General features: G+C 48.2%; 1 protein-coding gene across 3 annotated transcripts in view; it reads right to left on the bottom strand.

Moving 5' to 3' along the window:
• Positions 1-18,899, bottom strand: part of KIAA1671 (KIAA1671 ortholog) — a 244,275-nt gene that overhangs the window by 146,542 nt on the left and 78,834 nt on the right. For all 3 annotated transcript variants that reach the window (XM_019018653.4, XM_055375353.2, XM_055375349.2), the window contains 3 exons: positions 17,872-17,959; positions 9,047-11,812; positions 1,218-1,352 (listed from right to left, as the gene is read on the bottom strand). In XM_019018653.4, coding sequence (XP_018874198.3) covers positions 1,218-1,352; positions 9,047-11,812; positions 17,872-17,959 — 2,989 coding nt within the window. The remainder of the gene's footprint in view (positions 1-1,217; positions 1,353-9,046; positions 11,813-17,871; positions 17,960-18,899) is intronic.

Below are 18,899 nucleotides of genomic sequence, written 5' to 3'. Positions count from 1 at the left end.
CAGGAAAGCAAAGTTTCTTGCCTGTGGCCATAAAACTGGAAGGGATGGACTCTCAATGGAGCTTCAGCGCAAAATCATATGTCTCCAAAACGTGAGACCAGGCCCAGGTCTCCCTGAAGCTTATGGAGCTGAGCAACCAAAGAGGCCTTTGTGGGCAGAAGTGTCGCTGCCTTAGGAGCCCTGTCTTCGATGCCCCCGTATAGGAACTGGGCCGGAAAGGGGCTTCATGAGCAAGTGCAAAACTCCAAACAGTATGGAACTAAGTCTGAAAAGAAACTCACTGGAGGTGGCGAAGCCCTGGAACCCATGTGGGCACACTGAGGCTCTGAAGGGGACAGCTGCCCCTGGGGCCTGCTCAGTGTGTACTCACCTCCTTTCACAAGTAAGGAAACAGGATGAGGGGGAAGAGGGCACAAGGACACACAGATAAGCAAGAGCCAGAGGGAGACTTGAAAACAAGGACAGTCGTAGCAGTAACAGCAAGAGTAATAATTATGTGACGATGACACTTATTGTTTGCTATGTACCCAGAAGCATGCTAAGCACTTCATGCATTCTCTCATCTGAGCCCCACATCAGCCCTGTAAAGTAGATGCTATTATTATCCCCATTCTACAGATCAGGAAACTGAAGCCAGAGGCCAGCCCAAGGTCACACGTGAATGTATGCAGATCCGGGACTTGAACCCAGGCAATCTGGCTCTGGAACCAGCTTTCTGCTGCCTCCTGTTATCACCATAACTGTCAGTTCCTAAATGTGTTATGACGTGCTGGGCCCCACACACACTTTTATTCCATCCTCATAACACAGCTAGAGAAATAGGAATCAAGATCCTGTTTTCCAGGTGAAGAAACTGAAGTGCAGCAAAATTAAGTAAATTGCTCAAAATCTCAAAGAGGTTGACAGGAGACCGTGCTGGGATTGGAACCCAGGACTTTCCAGCACCAGTCTATGTTCCCTTAACAACTCCATGCCAGGTAGTGCTGGGCTGGAAACTCAAGAGGAAGAAGGTTTCCCCAGCAGAGCCACCAAACACCCTCCACATCAAGAACCACAACACAGCTAGTCAGGTGACACCAGATTCCTGGACAGTTGCCTGCTTCCCTCAACCCCGTCAGGGCCCTGGGCTGTCCAGATGCTCCAACAACCACATTCACAGCAGTGTCCAGCAACCAGCACCCCTGTGCAATCCTCTCCAGCCATGTTGCATCACTCACCACAAAGGGCCCACTCCTCCTGTCTTTGCAGAAGCTGTGGCTTCTCCAGGGAACCGAGGCCACAGGGGACACCTGCTGGAGCGGTCGCTCCTTCTCCTGGGGGGCATCCTCCTTCTCCAGGTCCCGTGGCAGCATCTGAGACACAGAGCACAAGAAAAGGACTTTACTGGGAGCCTTCTCATTTACAGGAAAAAAATATATTATGCCAAGAGTCCATTCTGTACCAAAAGGGGCAAAGAAGAAAATTAAACCCCCAGAAATCCCCCACCTTAATGATCAGAGGTAACATGTAGGGCAGTAGCTCTGGGTTCCAGTGGCCCAGCCTCAGCCATTTAATAACTGTGTGACCTCAGGTGGGTGCCTCAACCTCTCTGAGCCTCAACTATCTGGGAAAGGAACCCCATGATAACAGCACCCAGCTTCCAGGCGCTAAGAAACAGCACATGGAATGTACATGACGCAGTATAGCCACCAGGGGGCAGACGTACACAAGTCCTGGGCACCTGGTTTGGCTTACCCTAGCCTCCTCCATCCCTGGCACCTGGGGAGCCCTCCATAAATGCTGGCTGGCCTCATTACTGCCAGTGGTCATTCTTGGTGACCTTATTTTAATCATCTCTTTATACACCCAAACACACATGCATAGACACAGAGAAACGGTGCATGAACAGCACAGCACCTCCAGTACATCTACTTGGAATCCTGCTGTTTTTTTCCACTTAGTTATATATAGGGGAAACATTCACAGGCCAAGACTCCAGGATGCATATTTTATATGCTTCACACTCTCCCTGCGTGGACAAGGAAACAAAGGCCCAGAGATGGGAGGGAGCTGCTTAAGAACACACAGCACCAGGAAGAGGAAGACTGGATTTCTAATCCCTTCCCTCACAGCCTCTTTTCTGGATGCCTTCAGAGACCCTCTGGTTTTCCTCCTAACCCCCTGGTTCTTTTTGATCAGTGTCCCCACATGTCCCAGGCCAGCCGCAGAGCCTTTTCTCCTTTTGCTACATCATTCCCTCTGGGATCTCTCTTCACGCCCCCCATGGCTTTAAATAAATCCCATCTACACCCAGATGCCTGCCAATTTTGTTTCTCAGTGTTGGAACTCCAGACTCGGAGATCCCACTGCTCACTCAACATCTCTTGGAAGCTCACACTCATCTCAGATCCACGTGCTCAAAACATGCATCTTGATTCCATCTCTCCACAGTTGCTCCTCCCACACCTTGCCCATCCATCCCCCAGCTGGGGAGGCCAAGACCTTCGGGTTGCCCTCCATTCTCCTCCCCATTCTCTCCCACTTTTCTCCACCGCATCAGCAAAGCTGAGACTCTACCTGCAAAACACGCTGCAAATCTGACATCCTATATACCAAAATCAACTTGAAATAGATCAAAGACCTAAATGTAAGAGCTAAAGCTAGAAAACTCTTAGAAGAAAATATAGGTGTAAATCTTCAAGAGCTAGGCTTAGGCAGTGATTTCTTAAATATGATACCAAAGGCATAAACAACAAAAGAACAATAAATAAAATAGACTTCTTTAAAATTAAAAACTTTTGTGCTTTAAAGGGTACCATTAAGAAAGGGAAGGCCAGGCGCAGTAGCTCATGCCTGTAATCCCAGCACTTCGGGAGGCCGATGGAGGTGGATCACCTGAGGTCAGGAGTTTGAGACCGGCCTGGCCAACATGGTGAAACCCCGTCTCTACTAAAAATACGAAAATTAGCCAGACGTGGTGGCGAGCGCCTGTAATCCCAGCTACTTGGAAGGCTGAGGCAGGAGAATTGCTTGAACCCAGGAGGTGGAGATTGCAGTGAGCCGAGATCACACCACTGCACTCCAGCCTGGGCAATAGAGTAAGACTCCATAAAAAAAAAAAAAAAAAAAGGAAAAGAGGCCAGGCATGGTGGTGGTGGTGGCTCACGCCTGTAATCCTAGCACTTTGGGAGGCCAAGGCAGGTTGATCACTTGAGGTCAAGACCTCAAGATCACAGGAGTTCAAGACCAGCCTGGGCAACACGGTGAAACCCCATTTCTACTAAAAATATAAAAATCAGCTGGGCAAACTGGCACATGCCTGTAATCCTTGCAACTCGGGAGGCTGAGGCAGGCAAATTGCTTGAATCCAGGAGGTGGAGGTTGCAGTGAGCCGAGATCATGCCACTGCACTCCAGCCTGGGCGACAGAGCAAGACTCTGTCTCAAAAAAAAAAAAGAAAAGAAAAGAAAAAAAATTAGCCAGGTGTGGTGGCATGTGCTTGTAGTCCCAGCTGCTTGGGAGGCTGAGGTGGGAGGACTGCTCGAGCCCAGGAGGTTGAGGCTGCAGTGAGCCACGATCTCGCTACTACACTCCAGCCTGAGTGACAGAGTGAGACGCTGGCTCAAAAAAAAAAAAAAAAAAACTCTCAAGACACATTATATGAAAAACAGAAACGTGGAAAATCTGTGGGTTCAACAGAGATCCTCAACCCAAGATTCCCCTGGGGAGCTTTCATAACTAACAAAGGCAGGTCCTACCCCAGAGATTCTGACCTAACTGGCCTGGAGAGAGGCCCAGTCATTGATATATTTTAGGATTCCCTGTGTTACTCCCATAGGCAACCAAAGTTTCAACCACTTAGAGAAAGTGCTCTTTATTATGGAAAAGTGAAGTAAAAATAAAAATATGTATTTCTATGTGCTTGTATTTTCATAAAGAAGCCTCAAAAGAAAAAAAAGGAATTTAAAAAAAGGAATAAAAGTGATTACCGGGTGGAAGAAATGTAAGCATGGCAGGTATCAGGGGAATGTTTTTTAAGTATTTTTGGAGTGGAGCCATGTGAAATCGTCTCTCTCTTAAAACTAAAATAAATAATTTAAATAAATGAAATACTGTTGGGTCTGGGAAACAGTTTCTATAAATGTCTGTTAAGTGAAGAACAGAGAAAAAGAGAGGAAGGGATGGAGAGAGGAAGGGATCACTTTAATTACGATCACACCCTTTTGGGCTGTAAATCAAGAAACCCTCACCCAAAGAACCAACCTTGTTTCTTTTTCTTCTTTTTTTTTCTCTTGAGACAGAGTCTCGCTCTGTTGCCCAAGCTGGAGTGCAGTGGCACGATCTCCGCTCACTACAATCTACGCTTCCTGGGTTCAAGCAATTCTCCTGCCTCAGCCTCCTGAGTAGCTGGGTCTACAGGCACCCGCCACCAAGCCCAGCTAATTTTTGTATTTTTAGTAGAGATGGAGTTTCACCATGTTGTCCAGGCTGGTCTCAAACTCCTGACCTCAAGTGATCTGCCAGCCTCGGCCTCCCAAAGTGTTGGGATTACAGATGTGAGCCACTGCACCCGGCACAACCTTGTTTCTAACACACACAAAAATTCAAATCCACCCAAATACCCATCAATGAGGGTCTAGGTTAAAACAGATTGGGCTCAGTCACATAATACAATACTTAGCAACCATTAAAAAGAGGAAGGGGACGCCGGGTGCAGTGGCTCACGCCTGTAATTCTAGCAGTTTGGGAGGCCAAGACAGGTAGATTGCTTGAGGCCAGGAGTTCAAAACCAGCCTGGTTAACATGGTGAAACCCCATCTCTACTAAAAATACAAAAAATTAGCCAGGAATGGTGGTGTGCACCTGTAGTCCCAGCTACTCAGGAGGCTGAGGCAGGAGAATCACTTGAACCCGGGAGGCGGGGGTTGCAGTGAGCCAAGATCGTGCCACTGCACTCCAGCCTGGGCCACAAGAGCAAAACTCCATCTCAAAAAAAAAAAGTAAGCCACAAGATTTTCTATAGACTGTTGTAGTTTTCCATATAAAGCTTATGTATTTACCTATATCTAAGTCTATGCGTTTACCTTTATCTATGTCTGTGTCTAGACCAGGGTTCCTCAACCTACAAACTGCAAACACTTGGGACTGGAGCATTCTTTGCAGTGGGGGCTGTCTTGTGCCTTGTAGGATGTTGGGCAGCATGCCTGGCTTCTACCCATGAGACGCTAATAGCAACCTCTTCCCAGGGTGTGACAACAACAAAATATGTCTCCAGACACTGCCAAATGTGCCCCAGGGGCAAAATTGCCCACAGTTAAAAACCACTAATGGGCCTAGAGGGGTGTTCCCCAGTTTATGCACCACGCTCAATATTTAAAGGAGATTTTCTCTCTATACCATTTTTCTATAGTATTTCACATTTTTTTTTTCTTTGAGACGGAGTCTCTCTCTGTCGCCCAGGCTGGAGAGCAGTGGCGTGATCTTGGCTCACTGAAAGCTCCGCCTCCCGGGTTCACGCCATTCTCCTGCCTCAGCCTCCCGAGTAGCTGGGACTACAGGCGCCCGCCACTGTGCCCGGCTAATTTTTTTGTAGTTTTAGTAGAGACAGGGTTTCACCGTGTTAGCCAGGATGGTCTCAATCTGTGACCTCGTGATCCGCCCGCCTCGGCCTCCCAAAGTGCTGGGATTACAGGCATGAGCCACCGTGCCCAGCCAGTATTTCACATTTTACGCAAGCATTTGCTACTATTGCAATATGAAAAGCATGACAATTATGCATATATATATGATTGATAAGTGACTGTCAATATAGGAAAGTCCGAAAGGACATAAACAACTGTAATGGTGGCTGCCTCTGGGGGAACACTCACCTTTTATTTTCTATACCCCTGTAAGGTTCAACATTTTAACAACCAACATTTTTTCCTTCTGTATTGGTGTGTTTTTATTTTTTTTTAAGATCAAAGAACCAAATATCTTTTGGCAGGAGACAAGAGAGAAACGGGAAGCTGGTCCAAGGCTTCCCAATCCCGTGGTGAGAAAACAGATCCCCTGACAACCAGCACTGCTGGGGCCTGCGTGCTCCAGGCAGGCATCCAAGGCTGGGCTGCGGGACAGAGCTGAGCCCAGGATCCCCTCTCCACAACATCCCGACTCCCCCACCACCAGTGGGGCCTGAGCAAGGTGCTGGCAAACATAAGTGTCGCATTTCCTCGGCCTCTTCCTTCTTCCACTGTTACCACAATATCAGCCTGCGGGTAGGGACAGGTGAAACCCTTCTCAGGAAGCACACGGGGATGGCCCAAGTTCGGTGCTTTATTTCAATTCAGTCTAATAACAGTGCTTTGGGGCAGGAATCCCTGTTAACTCTGGCATGGCAACTGAGGCCAGGAGAGGCCAAGAGGCTGCTTTACACACAGCAGGCAAGTAGCAGCGTGGAGATTCAGATGCCAAGTCTGCGTGATCCTGCACATGGTGGTTGGAGAGCTTGGCCTCTTGGGAACAGACGTGGGTTCAAAGCCTGACTCCATCACTTACCCACTCTTAACTGAAGGCAAATCCTCACCGCATGATCGTTACTGACTGTATCCTAGTGTTTCCTTTCTGCAGCATCCACTTCCAGACTGGCCACCTAGTCCCTTTTACAGACAAGAAAACTCGGGTGCAGGGAGGTGAAAGGTTTTGCCCTGTATCACTCAGCTGCAAGTGGCAAAGGAGGAATCTGTGGCCTGATTTGCTGATGCCACATCTCACAGGGCGGTGCTAAGTCCGTTTCCACATGTCCCCCACAACATCCTACGCTCTTCCCACCTCCAAACCTTTGTCCATGCTGTGCCCTGCTGAGAATGCCCTCACCTCCCCTCATCAGCCCACCCAAAAGCATGGCCATCCCTCAAGCTTGGGCTGAGACCACCGACTCCTCCAGGACACCTTGGGCCACCTCTCCAGTGCCTCCCTCTGCACCCCATCACTCCCCAGTCTTGGATCACAATGGCCCATCTCCCCACAGAGATCAGAAGCTTCCAAAGGGTGGTCCTTATGCCTCAGATTTCTTCCCCACCTTCATGGTTCTTCACCAGAATGGTCTCCTAGAATATGGCCCAGTTGGGTAATTAAGGCCAGATTTGGGTTCAAATACCAGTTTTGTTACTTACTGCTGTGTGACCTGGGACAAGTTATTTCACCTCTCTGAGCCTCTGTTTTCTTTCCCCCCATCTGTACAGGAAGATGATCACAAAGCAGTAGGTAGTGTCAGCACTCTGCCCAACACTCAAGTATATGCCAAAGATCAAGAGAAGGGGCCCTCTGCCAACACCCTAGAGCCTCACTGATAGATATTTGGGTAGATTTGAATTTGTGTGTGTGTGTTAAAAACAAAGTGGCTTATTTGGGTGAGGGTTTCTTCACAGCTATTCTGCTTACGTACCCCCAAAAGGGTGTGCTTGTAATTAAAGTGATCCCTTCCTCCCTTCCTCCCCACCCCCCACCCTGCCATCCATTCTTCTCTTTCTCTCTGTTCTTCACTGAACAAAGGAAGCCAGATTTTCTTTCCTCTGCTCTGCATGGTGCCAGCCAGGATGGAAAAGTCTGAATGTTCATGACCCCACAAACAGCCTCAGGCAAGGACAGAGGGATTGGAAAATACATACTCCAGGTCCTTTGACCCCTGGACATGACAACTTCAGAGGTGTTCCATGCTGCCTCCCAGGGGTCCCCAGTGAGATGTGCCTCAGTGGCCAACCATGGCCCCTGTAGCACCTGCCTCACTTCTTCTCTCCCCTACTGGTTCTTCCTGGGATCACCCCCTTAAAAAGTGCTTACAGGCCGGGCGCAGTGGCTCACACCTGTAATCCCAGCACTTTGGGAGGTCAAGGTGGGCGGATCACGAGGTCAGGAGTTCAAGACCAGCCTGGCCAAAATAGTGAAACCCCGTCTCTACTAAAAAAAAAAAAATACAAAAAATTAGCCGGGTATGGTGGCGGGCTCCTGTAATCCCAGCTACTTGGGAGGCTGAGGCAGGAGAATCGCTTAAACCCAGGAGGCGAAGGTTGCAGTGAGCCAAGATCACACCATTGTATTCCAGCTGAGGTGACAGTGTGAGACTCCGTCTCGAAAAAAAAAACAAAAACAAACAAGGGACTGCTGGAACCCAAAACCATGGTGATCCCTCTTTTGAGGCTCACGTAAGATCACTTGTTCACCCATTCAACAAATATTTCTTGAACATTCACAGTATGTCAAGCATGATGCTGGATTCTGGGGACATGATAATGAACAGGATACAACAGGCTATTATACAGCAGGAGCACAATAAAGCTACCATTGATATCTATCATTATCGTCATTGTAGGACAGAAGTGTAAAACAGGTGGCCCGCGCACTGCATGGGGCTAGCAGACAAGTCTTGTTTGGGCTGAACAGCATTTTTAAAAATAAGTCCTCCTCATTTCCTAATGGGAGGATTACACACAAAAATCTAGATTTTCAGATTCTCTTGATAAATGAGGTTTGCCATCTCAAGGCCAGCATTCCTGCCTGTGAAGAACCAGCTGGGCCAGGCATGGTGGCACACGCCTGTCATCCCAGCACTTTGGGAGGCCGAGGCGGGAGGATCACTTGAGCCCAGGAGTCTGAGACCAGCCTGGGCAACATGGCAAACCCGTCTCTACAAAAAATAAAAAATTAGCCAAGCATGGTGGCGCATGCCTGTCATCCCAGCTATTTGGGAGGCTGAGGCAGGAGGATGGCTTGAGCCCAGGAGATTATGGCTGCAGTGAGCCATGATCATGCCACTGCACTCCAGCCTGGGCAACTAAGCAAGACTCTTTGTTTCAAACAAACAAATAAACAAACAAAGAGCCAGGTGGGACCAAGCAGCAGTTGTCCAGTTCAGATAGGGCATGAGCTCTCCATTTGCCACAATCCACACCCCTCCCTAGAGCCTCATACCCAGCCTGACTCCACTCATTTATGTACCCAAGTGGGCCACACAAAGTCTGAGTTTCGGCCCCCTAGACTAGATGTTTAAACCATGTTTGACAAAATTAAAAAGTGTCTCGGTACTTACCTTGTGACTGTCTCCAGTCCCTGACTCCCACCAACAGGGTCCCATTTTGGCCTCCAAATTCTCTCCAGTAAGGCTGGGCCTCCCTTTGGGCTGCTCTCGCCTCCTCTCTCTGGCTTCATGCATGATGGACAGGCCCTCTCGGATGTTGGCAGGGGGCCCCTTCTCTGAGCAGGCCCTCTTGATATCCAGCGGCACCCGTCCACAGTCACGTGGGTGGTCACCCCACTGGGCCACACTGTCCTCCTCTCCCCGCCCAGTGGATTTCCTTGGGGTCCCTTTCTTCTGGTCAGTGGGGGGCGATTTGGGTGACACTCTGACCCCACTGCCTGGATCCTCCCGACCAGAGGGCTTTGACTCAGCCAGGTAATTCTGACACTTTACAACATGATGTTTACTGGCAAAGGCCCTTCTGTCATCCTCAGCAAACCCCGTTTTTTTCCTGGGATCCGCAGGTATAGGAGAGCCCCCTGCATACCTTTCAGAAGGAGCCGAGGGTGGCAGAGCCCAGAAGGGAGGGCTAGATTTGGTGCCCATGGCTGTCTCCAAGGTCTCTGCCAGCTGCTTGCCTAAACCAGGAGTGAAACTGTGGTTTATTTCGGCAGAACTGGCCGGTTTCCAGAGACCCCCGGTATCAGGCATCTCCTTCAGGCTCCTCCTTCTCTGCTCCACCCCGCCCAGCTGAACAGGCCTCTCCCGAGGCAACGTACTGGGCTCTGCGGTGGGACTCCTCCTCTCCTGAGCCTCCCCAGGGACTTTCAGCGACAGCTCCTGGTACTCAGCCATCAGGGCATCAATGTCAAGAACGCTGGATCTGTAGCCATCTCTGATTTTACCTGGGAACGTGTCACTGATCACATCAGTCTTCCTTCTCACAGGAAGATCTTTTGGACGACTCCTCAGAGTCGGGGTGGTTTGGGGAGCTCCGCCGCTGGGGGACATCTTGTTCGCACTTTCCTTCCAATTGCTTTGAGGACGAGGGCCATCTTCTGATCCCCGATGACTCCATAAGGCATCCACATCAATGATTCTTCCATTGAAAGGGTCCAGACTCCTGGCCCCAAGAGATGATGGACGGTCTGTTGGCTTCAGAGTTTTTAAAATGCTTGCATTTTCATGCTCTCGTCCCTTCATCCAGTTTTTACTGCCTGCCATCTCCAATGCCTCTTCATGACCAAGAGAAACTAAAGTGGATGTTAAAGAATGAGGAGACGAGGGTGGAGTGATTTTTCTAGAATGTTCCAGCAAGCTTTCAGCTCCTGACAGAACCACACCCTTTGCCTTTTGAGTATTGGGAATCTGATAGGTGACTGCAAAAAATGTCGCCTTGGGTTCCACAGGTGACCCTTGCTTCACTGCTGGGGAGGTCTGGTCCCGTGAAGCACCTGGGTTCACCTCCTGGGTCTCCACCCTGTAGTGGGATAGTTGAGGTTTTCTTAAGGCACTGGCTGTGGGGCTCACATAATCTGTTCGTCTGTGCCCCGCATGTGGAGAGTCCTCTGGGACGAGAGAACTGAATGTATCAAATTTCACGTTGGGGGGTAAAGTCCGCCGCCGCCATCTGTCCATTCTCTGGTCCACGGCGCTGGCTTTCCGCATTCTGACTGCAGGCTGTGGCACCTGGGCTGGCCCTGGATCACCCTCCCTGGCGGCTACAATGAAGGGCCCTTTCTGCACAGCAAATGCATCTGGATGTGCTCCTGCTTGGGAGTCAGAAGGCCCATTCGTAGCCCTGGAAGGAGGATCGAGGGGGCATCCCTGGGGTGGGCCCCTTGCTCCCACTCCTGGCTTGCTTCTGGCCCCCTCTGGCCCCTCATGCTGGCTTTCCCAGACGGCAGCCTTGATAGCCCTGACGGAGGTGGCCCCGGGAGCACAGTGCTCTTCGCTGACCGCCACGATGGCTTTGTGCGAGCTCACCACTGCTCCGCCTGTCCATTTGGGAGACGGGCAATTGCCCCCAAACTTCGGTCCACTAGCCTCAGGCATGCCTCGAGCTTCCCAAATCAAACTGGCCCTTTGGACGGACCCCGCCTGACCTTCCAAACCACACTCCAGGTCAGCAGGGGTGACCTCCTGGGACAGCTGCCTGTCCTTCAGTGAGAGCCAAGACCTGCGGCTGCGGAGCGTGACCGCTTTCTCCTCCGGTGCCGGTGAGATGGCCTCGCTGTGCACACGCTCTCCCACTGCATGCACAACGTCGTATCTGGGCTCGATTCTCTGCGATGTGGGAGGATTTTCCAAGTGTTTGAGGAAGGTGTTATTATTGTGGTTTTCAGACAAAGGGTATCTGTCCCGGAGAGGCGTGTGATACGGTCTCAGTTCACCGTTCAAAAGGGTGGTTGGTCCCAATTTCTCCGTCTCGGGATTGTCAAACCCTCTGGAGTTCTCCTTCTTCAGTTTTGTCATGTCTGGTGGGTCCCTGCCCAGCCAAGAGCCCATCTCAGGCCTCGGCCTGGGTTCTGAGACACGGGCATGGGCCATGTCACCAGGGGGTGTGGTGGAGAGACAACGTCCCGACTGGTCAGCCACTGTGTGTCTCTCCACGTGGTGTTCAAACACTGTGGCCCACACAGTCTGGAAGCTCCGGTCATCCTCTGGAGTGACGTCAGAAGGGCACGGGGCCTCCACTGAGCTTCCACCGCGACAGCTGTCGGGGTCTTGGTTAGAGCTAACCTTCTGCTCCATCTGCCTGGACTTATCCCGGAGTGTCCCAGGCTTCCAGGGGCTTCTCGGGATGCATGCTCCATCCAAACTGTGCCCCTCCTTTTGCTGGAAAGAAACAAAAAGAGAAAGAAACACCTCAGTGTTTAAGGATTTGAGATGGAAAGGAAAAAGTGGAGTAATTGAAAGGGCTGCTTGTATAATTAAAACAATGAAATACCATAAAATTGAAAAGAATGAACACACCCAGTGTGGGTGAGGATGTGGGGAAATGGACACTCAGATACTGTTGGAGAGAACATAAATGAACCCGACCTTGGGCAAAGCAATGTATCTATCCTGATGTTAAAATACTCATTTCCTTTTATCTGGCCAAGTTCCTCCCAGGACTTTGTCCACATGCACAAGCCTACACAAACAAGAAAGTTGAGACAGCACCGTTGGTGCAAGCAAAAGAACACAGAAACAACCTGAATGCTCACTGGAAAGGCACTGGCTAAATTTCAATTATCTCCAAACGATGGACTACTGCACAGGCATTTGTTACCATAGAAAGAGGCAGATCCAGCCAGGCGCGGTGGCTCACGCCTGTAATCTCAGCACTTTGGGAGGCTGAGATGGGAGGATCGCTTAAGTCCAGGAGTCCAAGACCAGCCTGGGCAAAATAGTGAGACCTTGTCTATACCAAAAAAATAAAATAAAATAATAATAGTCTTTTATAAGGAATTAAAGGCCAGGTGCGGTGGCTCAAACCTGTAATCCTAGCACTTTGGGAGGCCAAAGCAAGCGGATCACCTAAGTTCAGGAATTCAAGACTCCAGCCTGGTCAACACGGTGAAACCCCATTCTCTACTAAAAATACTAGCTGGGTATGGTGGCACACGGCTGTAATCCCAGCTACTCAGGAGGCTGAGGCAAGAGAATTGCTTGAACCTGGAGGGCGGAGATTGCAGTGAGCCGAGGTCGTGCCACTGCACTCCAGCCTGGGTGACAGAGTGAGTCTCTGTCTAAAAAAATAAACAAATAAAAGGAATTAAATACTGATTCATCCTACAGCGTGGATGAATTTTGAAAATACTATGCTAAGCGAAAGAAGCCAGTCAAAAAGCTATATAAGACTCCATTTATATACAGCATATATATAAATATAAATATATATATATAAAAATATATATACACATCACAGGTAAATCCATAGAGACAGAAAGTGGATTAGTGGATGCCTGGGAATGGGAGATGAGGACACAAGGTTTCCATTTGAGGTGACAGAAGATTCTGGAACTAGATAGTGGTGATGCTTGCATAATACTGAAAACGTCCTTAATGCCACTCAGTTGTGCACTTTAAAATGGTTATAATAAGGGCAGGGGTACAGTTTGCTAACCCCTACTGTAGATGATGGAATGTCATTGAATTGCTCTAAAAACACTGACTGTAAACCTTTGTTGAAATATATATACACACACACATATATATACACATATACACATATATACATATATACACATATATATATTTTTGCAATATACACATATATACATATTTTTGTGATGGAGTCTTGCTCTTTTGCCCAGGCTGGAGTGCAATGGCACGATCTCAGCTCACTGCAACCTCCGCCTTCCAGATTCAAGCGATTTTTCTGCCTCAGCCTCCCGAGTAGCTGAGAGTGCGGGCATGCATCACCACACCCAGCCAATTTTTGTGTTTTTAGTAGTGACGGCGTTTCACCACGTTGGCCAGGCTGGTCTTGAACTGCTGACTTCAAGTGATCCACCTGCCTCAGCCTCCCAAAGTGTTGGGATTACAAACACAAGCCACCGCACCTGGACTGTTTATATTTTAATACGTAAATTTTACATAAACAATATATGAATCCATTCTGATTGTAAAGGAATCCAAACAATACAAAGTTCAAAGCTTTTTTTATTTTTTATTTTTTTTTTTTTTGAGATGGAGTTTCGCTCTTGTCACCCAGGCTGGAGTACAATGGCGCGATCTCGGCTCACCGCAATCTCTGCCTCCCAGATTCAAGTGATTCTCCTACCTCAGCCTCCCGAGTAGCTGGGATTACAGGCATGCGCCACCAGGCCTGGCTAATTTTTTTTGTATTTTTAGTACAGATGGGGTTTCTCCATGTTGGTCAGGCTGGTGTTGAACTCCCAACCTCAGGTGAACCACCCACCTTGGCTTCCCAAAGTGCTGGGATTACAGGTGTGAGCCGCCACGCCCGGCCAAAGTTCAAATCATTTTTGTTCCCTTGTTCAAATACCAGTCCCTTTTCTTGGATAACAGCTCTTACCAATGGGTTATGATCCTTGAAGAGCCTTTCAGAACTCTCTTTGTATTATTTATATATATATTAGAAAGACTGTGAATTTTTGAAACTTTGTAAATTTTGTAAATTTCACAAATTCTTTATTTTTCTTTAAAAATAGTTAAAATCATATATTTTATGTTATGTGTACTTTTTTTCTTTTTAAAGGCAGGATTTCAGCCAGGTACGGTAGCTCATGCCTGCAATCTCAGCACTTTGGGAGGCCAAGGTGGGTGGATCACCTGAGGTCGGGAGTTCGAGACCAGCCTGACCAACATGGAGAAACCCTGTCTCTACTAAAAACACAAAATTAGCCGGGTGTGGTGGCGCATGCCTGTAATCCCAGCTACTCAGGAGGCTGAGGCAGGAGAATCACTTGAACCCAGGAGGCAGAGGTTGCAGTGAGCCGAGATTGTGCCATTGCACTCCAGCCTGGGCAACAAGAGTGAAACTCCGTCTCTAAATAAATAAATAAATAAATAAATAAATAAAATAAAGACAGCATCTCGCTCTGTTGCCCAGGTTGGAGTACAGTGGCGTAATCAGAGCTCACTGCAGCCTCAAACTCCTGGCCTCAAGCAATCTTCCCACCTTGGCCTCCTAAAGTTCTGGGATTATAGGCATGAGCCACCACGTCCAGCCTGTTATGTGTATTTTACTACAATAAACACACCCACATACACACACACATAAAGTCTACTTATAGAGATAAAATCTCATCACATGTAAAGCAAGGGTTTATTTCTTAACTATTCCTTTCTTTAAAGTTTTAAACATACACAAAATTACAGAGAAAATAATGAACTTGCCCAACCCATCCCCCCAATTTAATGACAATCAACGTTTTGCCACTCTCGCCACACACAGCCTTTTTGCCCTTGCTCCTGCTGTCACTACAGCATTTTAATACAAATATAAGGAGCTTTAATTACTTAAATGGTATCACTCCTAACCATTTTCAAAGAAATGATTCAGAAAATGCAACAATAAAACTTGCAGGGCAAACCGCTGCCTCCAAGAGTGGTGGTGGGTATTGCCATTCAAAGCCAGCCCACTTTTGTTGGTGATTTACTGAGATGGGTACAAGCTTGAAACCAAGCACTGGTGTTATTTTTAAAACTCCACGGAAGTTTCTTAAAACATAAAACATGCATCTACCATATGATCCAGCCATTCTACTCCTAGATGTTTACCCAAGAGAAAAGAAAATAGAAGTCCTGGCCAGATGCGGTGGCTCACACCTATAATCCCAGCATTTTGGGAGGCCAAGGCAGGCAGATCACCTGAGGTCAGGAGTTCAAGACTGGCCTGGCCAACATGGTGAAACCCCATTTCTACTAAAAATACAAAAAATTAAGTGGGCATAGAGGCACGTGCCTGTAGTCCCCAGGTACTCAGGAGGCTGAGGCAGGAGAATTACTTGAACCCAGGAGGCACAGGTTGCAGTGGGCTGAGATCACGTGACTGTACTATCCCAGGCAACAGAGTGAGACACTGTCTCAAAAATTAGAAAAAAAAAAAAAGGCCAGGCGCAGTGGCTTATGTCTGTAGTCCCAGCACTTTGGGAGGCCGAGGCAGGTGGCTCACAAGGTCAGGAGATGGAGACCATCCTGGCTAACACGGTGAAACCCCATCTCTACTAAAAATACAAAAAATTAGCTAGGCGTGGTGGCGGGCCTCTGTAGTCCCAGCTACTCAGGAGGCTGAGGCAGGAGAATGGTGTGAACCCAGGAGGCGGAGCTTGCAGTGAGCCAAGATGGCGCCATTGCACTCCAGCCTGGGCAACAGAGCGAGACTCCATCTCAAAAATAAAAAATAATAATAAATTTAAAAAATTAAAAAAGAAAAAGAAAAGAAAAGAAATAGAAGCTCTTACAAAGCTTTGTCCACAAATGTTCACAGCAGCTTCACTGGTAATTGCCCCAAACAGATAACAACCCAATTGTCCATCAAAAGGTGAATGGATAAACGAATTGTGGTCTACTCACACAAATAGAATACTAGTCAGCAACAGAAAGGAATGAACTACTGATACATGCTACACCATGAATGATCTCAACATAATTACTCTGAGTGAACAAGCAAGGGCAAAAAAAAAAAAGAGGACTGATTCCATTTATATTAAAGTCTAGAAAATGGAAACTAATCTACACGGACAGAAAGCAGACCTGTGATGGGCTGGGAAGAGCAGGAGAAGGGAGAGATTACAACGTGGTGGCCGGGTGTGGTGGCTCACACTTGTAATCCCAGCACTTTTGGAGGCCGAGGTGGGTGGATCACTTGAGGTCAGGAGTTCAAGACCAGCCTGGCCAACATAGCGAAACCCCGTCTCTACTAAAAATGCAAAAATTAGCCAGGCGTGGTAGTGGGTGCCTGTAATCCGAGCTACTCGGGAGGCTGAGGCAGGAGAATCACTTGAACCTGGGAGGTGGATGTTGCTGTGAGCCAAGATCGCACCACGACACTCTAGCCTGGGCAACAAGCAAAACTCCGTTTCCAAAAAAAAAAAAAAACACAGTGGCATGAGGAACCTTTTGCCTGGGATGGAGATGTTCGCTATTCTGACTGTGATGGTGGTTTCACAGGTGTACGCACATAGGAAACTCACCAAGTTGAATGTGTTAAATCTGTGCTCTTTCCTGTATGTCAATTGTATCTCAATTAAAGCTGTTTTTAAAAAAACTGGGCCAGGCACGGTGGCTCACACCTATAATCTCAGCACTTTGGGAGGCCGAAGCGGGCAGATCACGAGGTCAGGAGATCGAGACCATCCTGGCTAACATGGTGAAACCCCAACTCTACTAAAAATACAAAAGAAATTAGCCGGGCATGGTGGTGGGCACCTGTAGTCCCAGCTACTTGGGAGGCTGAGGCAGGAGAATTGCTTGAACCCAGGAGGCGGAGCTTGCAGCGAGCCGAGATCACATCACTGCACTCCAGCCTGAGCCACAGAGGGAGACTCCGTCAAAAAAAAAAAAAAACGAAAACCAACCAACCAAAAAAACAACTAAGACTCTGCAGAAAGCATCAACCACAAACCAGTTTTCGCTAGGAGACAATTTTATGAGTTTTCTCTTATTAAAAAGATGAAATAAAAATACTTTTCAAGCAATTTAATTGCTGGTAACCTACTTCTTTTTAATTTATATTTTTATTCTTTTAGAGACAAGTCTCACTCTGTCGCCCAGGCTAGAGTGCAGTGGCATGATCATGGCTCACTGCAGCCTCAAAGTCCTGAGCTCAAGCAATCCTCCTGCCTCAGCCTTAACTACAACTATAGGCGTGCACAACCACATCTGGCTAATTAAAAAAAAATTTTTTTTCTTTTAGAGATAGAGTCTCAGTATGTTGCCCAGGCTGGTCTCAAACTCATGGGCTCAAGCAATCCTCCCTCCACCTCAGCCTCCCAAAGTGCTCGGATTACAAATGTGAGCCACTGTGCCCAGCCACCTACTTCTTCCTTCTATGGCTAGGTGGTAAGTAGGGGGAAGGCAATAAGAACCACTATGAAGGACCTTGAAAGAGTTTCTATTAACATCTTAAACCTAAATTTTAGTATTTTAACAAAGCAGGCACTCCTATATAAGAAAGCCATGCCCCTCTGCCTCTTTGCGAAGAAAAAAAATGCCTGATAACATTTGTAAACAGCATTTAAACACCTGGGAGTAGGGAATCACAACTCTTCATGCCAAAAGGGACTTCAAAGTCCCAACATTAGAAGAAAAAATGTTTTATCATGTGCATGACACGTTTCTGAGTCTTCCTGGGGCCTAGAAGATCATGGAGGCTCTTTCTCCAGCAGCCATAACTGCCCGCTGGTTAATGAGAGACGTGCTACACAGCCACTCCTTACCTTTTCTCTCGGTTCCTTAGGAAACTCGCCGCTCAGCTCAGCACTCTTCTCATATTTGACTTCGTTGCTGGAAGCTGAACTTGAAAACCTGGTACAGAGATCTGAGTTACCTTTATGGAGCTGGAAGCTGTTATTCCCCCCAGCCCACACACCAGCTCAGGAGGCCAGGCCAAGTAACCTTCAGAAAGGACATTTCCTTTCCGCTTACCAAAAGGAGAACTGCCTAGTGGGGAGAGCCTACCTCAAACACAGCATTACTGGGGTGGAAGGAGCCCCAGCTGGGGGAAGACACCCAGGTGCTAGTCCCAGCTCTACTGCCTCTTCACTGGGGGAGCTTGGTTTAGGCTTGTGACCTCACCTGAGCCTCTGTTTCTTCATCTATAAAACATGAATAATTAACACCTCCCCATCCCTTTTATGGGGCAGATAAGAGGCTACTCAAGGCCCTAATAGCTACGTGAGGGCGTTCAGGGAAGAGTGAAGATGCCCCAGGAGGGATAATGAATGGCTGTTGTTAGCAGTGCCAGGTAAAACAGCAGCCCCACCTCAGAGCAGCCCCCAGACTGAAGGGTAGTGGGCTGTCAAGGAATGTGTGGGGGCCCAGGTCTGTCTCTGCCTCTCTGGATCACCAGGGCCCTCTTTGGGCCTCGTTTTCCCCACCTCAAAAAGGGAAGAGGGTGTGGAGCTAGAATCTTTCCATCTCTGGAGAGCTCTCTGGTGTAAATACCTGAAGATGTAGCACGTGTTTAGTTCAAAGCTGGGGACTTTGAAGAAAAGGAAAGGCAGAGAAATCAAACCACTTAAACTTAACCCATACTCAGCAACCCAGGGTCTGCCTCCTGGGATATGAGGCTGAGAGGAGTTCTGTCTAAACTCAGAGCCTCAGTTTCCCCACCTGTCAGATGGGGATAATCACACGGCCTCTCCAAGGCTCTTCCATGACATAGTGAGAGGAAGCATATTAGGACCGTGGCATAGGTGTCCTTCTCTGATATCTTAATTCAGGGGTTGTCAGCCCTGGCTACACA

The sequence above is a fragment of the Gorilla gorilla genome, chromosome 23 (assembly GCF_029281585.2).
Source record: "Gorilla gorilla gorilla isolate KB3781 chromosome 23, NHGRI_mGorGor1-v2.1_pri, whole genome shotgun sequence".
NCBI classification, from domain to species: Eukaryota; Metazoa; Chordata; class Mammalia; order Primates; family Hominidae; genus Gorilla; species Gorilla gorilla.
Note: the sequence above shows the minus strand (reverse complement) of the source record. Positions and strands in the feature narration are given on the sequence as shown.